Source organism: Triticum urartu, chromosome 1A (assembly GCF_056163025.1).
Source record: "Triticum urartu cultivar PI428250 chromosome 1A, HENAU_Tu73, whole genome shotgun sequence".
Taxonomy (NCBI): Eukaryota; Viridiplantae; Streptophyta; class Magnoliopsida; order Poales; family Poaceae; genus Triticum; species Triticum urartu.
The window spans coordinates 175444927-175452924 of NC_141873.1; the positions used below are offsets into that span (position 1 = coordinate 175444927).

At 58.7% G+C, this 7998-nt stretch overlaps 1 protein-coding gene across 1 annotated transcript; it reads left to right on the plus strand.

Moving 5' to 3' along the window:
* Positions 1-6362: 6362 nt before the first annotated feature.
* Positions 6363-7652, plus strand: LOC147990518 (uncharacterized). Its single transcript, XM_087538265.1, has 2 exons — positions 6363-7052; positions 7305-7652. Exons 1-2 carry the CDS (start codon positions 6363-6365, stop codon positions 7650-7652), a joined length of 1038 nt encoding a protein of 345 aa, XP_087394391.1.
* The last annotated feature ends 346 nt before the right edge of the window (positions 7653-7998 follow it).

The window sequence follows — 7998 nt, forward strand, 5'->3', positions numbered from 1 at the left end:
GCATTCTTAGGATATCACCAGATCAAGATGGCGGTAGAAGATGTGGAAAACAAGACCTTCCTAACCCTGTGTGGGGTGTACTGCTACATTTTCTTGTCTTTTGAACTGCGCATCGCAGGCACAACCTTCCAGCGGCTCATGCACATCGCCTTGGGTCGGCAGCTCCGGAGGAACGCTGAAGCCTACGTCGATGACATCGTGGTGAAGTCTCGGGACGCGAGGATCTTGATCCAAGACCTGGAGGAGAACTTTGAAAGCCTCCGCTAGGTGGACTTGCGACTCAACCCGGAGAAGTGCGTGTTTGGCGTCCCTTCTGGCAAACTACCGGGCTTCCTTGTGTCCCACAGGGGGATCAAGGCCAACCCAGAGAAGGTCAAGGCCATTGAAGACATGAGTCCACCGCAAACCCTTAAGGAAATGCAGCAGCTTGCTGGACGGGTGACTGCGTTCGGACGCTTTATTTCCAAGTTGGGAGAGCGAGCCCTACCCTTCTTCAAGATGATGAAGAAGAAGGGCCCGTTCGAGTGGACCCCGGAGGCGGACCGAGCATTTCAAGACCTCAAGAGATACCTGACTAGCCCCGCAGTGATGGTGGAGCCGCGGCCTCTCGAGCCCCTAGTGCTCTATCTTGCCGCCACTACCTACTCCGCCAGCGCGACCCTAGTAGTGGTTCAGGAAGAACACCAATCCAATGGCGCATCACGCTGAGCCACACCCCCTGCAGAGGCGACGCGAGACCGGGAGGGCACCACAAGGGCCGCCGCCGCAGCAGCAGAAGAGCAAGCTCAGGAGGATGATGCTCTTGAACCCCCAAAGGCCTCGGCAAGTGATCAAGCATCGGGGGCTCCACCACCTCAGGAGGCACCCTACCTTCCGAAAGACAGAAGCCTCATGAGCACGCCTACCCTCGTCGAACACCAGGTATACTTTGTCAGCACGGTGTTACAGGACGCAAGAGCACGATACCCCATGCCTCAAAAGCTCCTGCTCATGCTCCTGGTGGCCTCACGAAAGTTACGGCACTACTTTGAAGGCCACCGCATCAAGGTCGTCTCAGCCTACCAATTGGAGAGTGTGCTCAAAGGCCCCAACTCTGCTGGAAGGGTCGCTGGGTGGAACATCGAGTTGCAAGCATTCCAGTTGGAGTTCAGCACAACCAGGGTCATCAAGGGAGCCGCGCTCGCTGATTTCATGGCAGAATGGACAGACGCCCCGACGCTTGAAGTACGCGAAGACCGGTCCCTCTCGCCGGGAAGTGAGGCGCCCGATGGCTGGGTCATGTATTTCGATGGTGCCTTCACGCGCGTGGGCGCGTAGGCTGGAGCAGTGCTCATCTCGCCCACTCAGGACAAGCTCTACTACGTCATGCAACTTTGCTTCCAGCAGGGCGAGAAGGTCTCCAACAACATTGCAGAATACGAACGCCTCATAGCCGGCCTGAAGGCTGCAGTGGCACTAGGGTTAAAGCGCCTCGCCGTCAGGGGCGACTCGTAGCTCCTCATCAACTTCTCCAACAAGATATACGAGGCAAGGGATGAGCACATGGAAGCATACCTCGCGGAGGTGCGCAAGATGGAGAAACAATTCCAGGGCCTAGAGTTGCAGCACGTGCCCAGTGGCACCAACAAGGAAGCTGACGACATCGCCAGAAGAGCATCCAAGCGACAGCCCCAGGAGCCTGGCGTCCTCGTGGAGCGGCTCTTCAAACCATCAACAACGCTGCCGCTTTCAAGAATAGCTCAGCCTCGGGAGGAACTCCCGCATTCGCTTGCCACCTGAGCCCCGGCCTGTGGCCCGACCTCGGGAGCACAACTACTCTTGGCGCTCGAGCCCCAGGAGGGATGCTGGACCAAGGAATTCAAGGAATACCTAATGCAAGGGACGTTGTCGGACAAGGAGGAGGACACGGAGCGTGTGGCCCGGCAGGCCACAGCATACTTCATCCGAGACGGTGAGTTATACAGGAAGCGACCAAATGACGTTTCACTGCGTTGTATCTCGAGGGAGGAGGGGAAAGAGCTAATAGCCGACATACATGGCGGGGTATGCGGGCACCATTCGTCATCGCGAACCCTCGTTGGCAAGGCATTCCGCAGTGGATTCTACTGGCCTAGGGCACTCAATGATGCAGCTGAGCTGGTGAAGTCCCGCGAGGCCCGCCAATTCCACGCCAAGAAGATCCATCAGCCAGCTTAGGGCCCCGCGACCATTCCGCTCTCGTGGCCATTTGCAGTGTGGGGTCTAGACATCATGGGCCCGTTCCCTCCGGCGCATGGGGGCTATCGATAGCTCTACGTCGCCATCGACAAGTTCACTAAGTGGGTGGAGGTTGAAGCCGTCCGCACCATCCCAGCTGGCTCTGCGGTCAACTTCATTAAGGGCCTCGTGAGCCGTTTTGGGGTCCCCAAACGCATCATCACCAATAATGGCTCGCAGTTCACCAGTAATCTCTTCAAGTCATATTGTGCTAACCTTGGAACGCAGATCTGCTACGATTCGGTAGCGCACCCCAGGAGCAATGGCCAGGCCAAATGTGCCAACGCGGAGGTCCTGAGGGGCCTCAAGACTAGGACCTTCAAGAATAAGCTCGAGGCCTATGGCAGGGGCTGGCATGATGAACTCCAGTCCGTGCCGTGGTCCATCCGCACCACCGCCACTAAGCCGACGGGCGAGACCCCGTTCTTCCTCGTCTACGGAGCGGAAGCAGTCCTCCCTCACGAGGTCAGGCATCGCTCCGCACGGGTCCTAGCATTTGATGAAACACAACAGGATGCCAGGCAAGGGATGGACCTCGTGCTGGGAGGGAACGTCGCCACAAAGCAGCACTATGGGTGGCAAGATACCAGCAGGCGCTGCGGCGGTACCACTCTCGCCGTGTCCGCTCCAGGATGCTCGAGGTGGGTGACCTCGTCCTAAGGCGGGTCCTCTCCAGGGAAGGCCTGCATAAGCTATCACCCATGTGGAAGGGCCAGTTCAAGGTCGTCCATGTCTCCAGGCCTGGCGCCGCGCGCCTGGAAACACAGGACGGGGTACCCATCCAGAACGCCTGGAACATTCAGCACCTCCAGAAGTTCTTCCCCTGAAGAAAAGCCAAGTGCCTGTGAAGAAGGATCGGCGCATGTGAAGAAAGGCACAGCTTCTATGAAGAAGGCCCGACGCCTGTTAAGAAAGGCCTAGCGCCTATGAAGAAGGCTAGCACCTGTGAAGATCGCCTCCCGTGACACTCTCATGTAATAACGAGTGGTGCTGTACACACCCCAGAATATTAGGAGTGCCGTCCTTGGGCCTCGGGGGCTCCCTCCCACGTCTTAGTGGCAGCACTTAGCTCCACGCTGGTGAGAAGACGTCAAAGACTAGACTAGGTGCTGGACGCGGCTCTTCATTTGCTTTCCTATGTTGGCTTGCCCCTCTTTAATTCAAATTTCCTTTCTGGTGTCTCTTGCTGGTCTCGCCCTTTCGCTTTATGCCTCTGTTTCTGCCTTCATTTCTTTGGTCGCCCTATCCTCTCTCTCGCGTTCCTCGCGAGGGGGCTGAACTGGTACCTTCATGAGCTTCCTTCTTTTGTTTTTCGTGAGGTACCCTCGTTCAAGCCCACAAGCTGGTGCACCTCTCTCTCTCTCTCTCTCAATTCGTGCCCCTTGGGTATCGCGATACGAAGCGCTAGGTCAAGGCCAGCGGCGCCCGCGACCAAGCCTCGGTAGAACGATAAACCTCTTGACGAATTTTTTGCAGTTCCTAAGCACCTATTATGTCAAGGAAGCTTCGATAGGCACCGGGAAGCAAGCAAGTGCCTCGTGAGGAGGAGGCTACTCCGAACAAGTCAAGCTAAGTTATCCCTATGCAAAACGACGAAGTTGCGACACAGCACAGGAGCAACAAACATAGCATAGTAATTGAGATCATAGTTCGATACACTCCCCTCTGGGGCCCATTATGGTTTCTTTTTGATGCAGGAAGGAAAGGAAGAAAAAAATAAAAGCGGCATCTGCCTCTACAACGGTTCACAGGGGCAGACTCCCGACGCTGTCCTGAGCTCAGCCGGACCCCTCCTCGCGCTTCACGGAGGCGCGCCGATGAGATGACCCACCGCCACACTCAAAGCAGGCACGGTGGCTGATCGTAACCGTCGCTGCTGGGGCTACCGCTAGAGGAAGAGCCGCCGTAGCTGGACGAGACGTGGTCGGCCCCAAGGGCGGGTTCGCCCTCGTCCTCTTCATAGCCATCGCCAAGGCCGAGCACCTCCTCGCCGTCGTTGACCTCGGGGCAGCACCCGGTGCGGCGACCATCTTCCCCAAACACCCTCACGTAGAGGGTCGCGTCACCGTCATACTTGAAGTGGAGGGTGTACCGCCTACCCAGGCCGCGCGCGCGGGCAAACATCTGCCAGCCATGGGGAAGTGCTATGTTTCCCGCAACGGAGACCTCGACCGCGACCCAGGAAGCCCTGCTGCAGCAGCCGTTTGCCTGCAGCCAGAGCCCGCCTGGACCAGAGGAAGGCAACTCGTCGGCGAAGAAACGCAGGAGCTGAAGCCAGTTGCCGGCCGGGTTCTCCGACCAGATGACGAACTCCGGTAGCACCTCCACCGAGTGGAAGCACGGCTGGGGAGGCCGCGCGACCACGACCCGGCTCCCTTCATCGACAAGACCGCCGCTATCAGAGCGGCCCCTGCCACGCGAAGCGGCACCGCCACGGCTACGCGGGGCCGCGGCGAGGGTCGCGGAGTGCTTGTGGGGACGGCCACGTCCACGCTTGGGCGCTGGAGAGCCGGCCCCCTCGGGAGGGGCCTTCCCTTTCTCCACGGCAGAAAACCACTTCGATGACACCATTGGTGTTGCAACTGGCAATGGAACAAAGAGCAAGAAGCAAGCGGAATGGGAAGAGATGGGCGACGGGGGCTCCGCCCCCCATTTATAACCAAGGGGAGGCCAACCGCCGGCCTCCATGATCTAAGGTAATAATGATCATTTTTCCTTGCCTGCGGCAGGGACTTGTCAAGTCAGGTAGTTGTCGAGGTAGCGTGGGGAAGCGGAGACGCCCACGTCCAATCAACCGCCACGCGTCAACCAAGGCTGCAGGCTATTGGGGCCCGCAGCGCTCCGCGCTTGCCCCTTAGGCTTCGCCTCGAAGCCAAGCCCGAGTGCGCCTTGGGCCCGGGGGCTACTGTGGGCGTCCTAGGAACTGTGGGCGCCTTGGGCCCGGGGGCTACTGTGGCTGTGCGAGCGGGCCCGTCCGGCCCATCTTCGCCAGCAAGGACTCAAGACCCTCGCGAGGGGCTAAGCCTCATGAGGCGAACGCCACAAGACCTCCTCAGGAGCGGCCTCACCAGGCTGGCTCGCGAGGGGCGGCGAGATCAAGGCCAGGAAAACCTCACGAGGTTCCGATGATGCGAGCCATGACAATCGAGACCAGGCGGGCGTCAGGCGGGCGCAGGCGGGCGCCAGCGCGTACAGAGTCCTTGTTTCCTATTTGGTGCTAAGGAAGCAAGCGCAGGCACGGAGTACCGAGGCATTAAGAAATGGTTTCCATATCGGTGCAACGAGACCAAGACCAGAAGGACAGCAAGACGGAGGTCACCGTGGATCCCAAGACAGCATCACCACCAGAGCCTTTTGCAGGCGAAGAGTGCTTTTGTCAGGATAAGCTGTGATCGTTGTCCCCTTTCGAATTGGCCGTTGTTGGCTCCCTTCCTGCTCATTATTTGGGGAGTGGACCAGGGCCTCTATAAATAGGACTGGCCACCACCATCGCCAAGGGGGTCGCATCAAGATGTACCAGAACAACCACAAGCTCACCAAGCACAAGAACACCTCTCCTCAGGAGGCTGTTCTTCCCCTTGTACTACTCATCCTCAGCCCAAGAGGCAATCCACCAGACCACACTGGAGTAGGGTATTACACCACCACGGTGGCTCGAACCAGTATACATCTTCTGTCCTTTGTGTTGTGAGTTCGTCAAGTTTGCCCGTAAGATCTTAGTAAAGCTAGGACATGGATTGGTAGGGGGGAGATCTTCGCACACACCCCAGTGTTCGGACCTTGAGGGTTTTTCCGGAACCTGTGATCCGACACCAGGGAATGAAGCGCCACACGGCCGGGTCATGTACTTCGATGGCGCGTTCGCACGCCACTGTGCGGGGGTTGGAGCCGTACTCATCTCGCCCACTCAGGACAAACTTTACTACGCCGTGCAGCTCTGCCTCCAGCAGGGCGAGAAGGTCTCCAACAACATCGCAGAGTATGAGGGCCTCATCACCAGTGTCAAGGCGACGGCGGCCCTGGGAGTGAAGTGCCTCACCGTCAAGGGAGACTCGTAGCTCCTCCTCAACTTCTCCAACAAGGTGTACGAGCCAAAGGACGAGCACATGGAAGCATATCTCGCGGAGGTACGTAAAATGGAGAAGCAGTTCCTGGCCCTGGAGCTGCAGCTTGTGCCACATGGCACTAACCAAGTGGCTGATAACATCGCCAGAAGAGCATCCAAGCGGCTGCCCCAAGAGCCTTGTGTCTTCGAGGAACGACTCTTCCAGCCTTTAGCAGCACCTCAGCCTGCGGCGCCAGCGCCACCTCAGGAGGAGCTCCCTCAGCCACCAGCCTCGGGAGCCCCCGCCTGCGGCCCGACCTCGGGAGCACGCCTCCTCCTAGCACTCGATCCTCAGGACGGGTGCTGGATTGAGGAGTTCAAGGCATACCTGACGCAAGGCACATTGCCGGAGAAGGAGGCAGACGCGGAGCGCGTGGCCCGACAAGCTACGATATACTGCATTGAGGACGGTGAGCTAAACAGGAAGCGTCCAAATGATGTTTCTCTGCGGTGCATTTCCGGAGAACAGGGGAACGAGCGACTGGCTGACATACATGGCGGAGACTGCAGGCACCACTCATCGTCGTGCACACTGGTCAGCAAGGCTTTTTGCCGCGGGTTCTACTTGCCCACAGCACTTAACAACGCGGCCGAGCAAGTGAATTCCTGTGAGGCGTGCCAATTCCACGCCAAGCAGATCCACCAGCCGGCTCAGGGCCTCTGGACTATCTTGCTCTCATCGCCGTTCGTGGTCTGGGGGCTGGATATCCTGGGTCCATTCCCTCGAGCACCTGGAGGTTACCGCTACCTCTACATCGCCATCGACAAGTTCACCAAGTGGGCATAAGTGGAAGCCGTCCGCACAATCCCAGCCGGGTCAGCAGTCAAGTTCATCAAGGGCATTGTGAGCCGATTTGGGGTCCCTAATCGCATCATCACCGACAATGGTTCACAGTTCACTAGCAATCTCTTCAAAACATATTGTGCTAACCTTGGGACGCAGATCTGCCACGCCTCCGTGGCACACCCCAGGAGCAACGGCCAAGCCGAACGCGCCAACAAGGAAGTCCTGAGGGGTCTAAAGACTAGGACCTTCAAGAAGAATCTCGAGGCCTGCGTTAGGGGCTGGCACGACGAGCTGCAGTCCGTGCTATGGTCCATCCATACCACCGCCACCAGGCCGATAGGTGTGACCCCATTCTTCCTCGTCTACGGAGCAGAAGCGATTGTCCCACACGAGGTCAGGCATCGCTTCGCACGGGTCCCGGCGTTTGATGAAACGCGACAGGACACCGTGCTGGGGGAGGAACGCCGCCGCGAAGCCTCGCTTCGGGCTGCGAGGTACCAGTAGGCGCTGCGGTGGTACCACGTCCGCAGCGTCCGCTCCAGGATGCTCAAGGTGGGTGACCTTGTCCTGAGGCGGGTGCTCTCCAGGGAAGGGCTGCACAAGCTCTCGCCCATGTGGGAGGCCCGTTTCGGGTTGCCCATGTCTCCAGGCCTGGCGCCGCGCGCCTGGAGACGCAGGATGGGGTCCCCATCCAGAACGCCTGGAACATCCAGCACCTCAGGAAGTTCTACCCATGAAGCAAGGCCTGGTGCCTGTGAAGCAAGGCCCTGTGCCTGTGAAGAATCTCCGCTCGCGACACTCTCACGTAATAATGAGTGGGGTTGTACATGCCCCGGAGTCTCAGGAGTGC

Bases quoted from the DNA above. Each gene is read 5' to 3' on its own strand.
- LOC147990518 (XM_087538265.1), top strand. From the start codon at position 6,363: ATGGAAGCATATCTCGCGGAGGTACGTAAAATGGAGAAGCAGTTCCTG. The intron at 7,053-7,304 runs GTCTGGGGGCTG...CTTGGGACGCAG, and splicing joins TGCTCTCATCGCCGTTCGTG to ATCTGCCACGCCTCCGTGGC.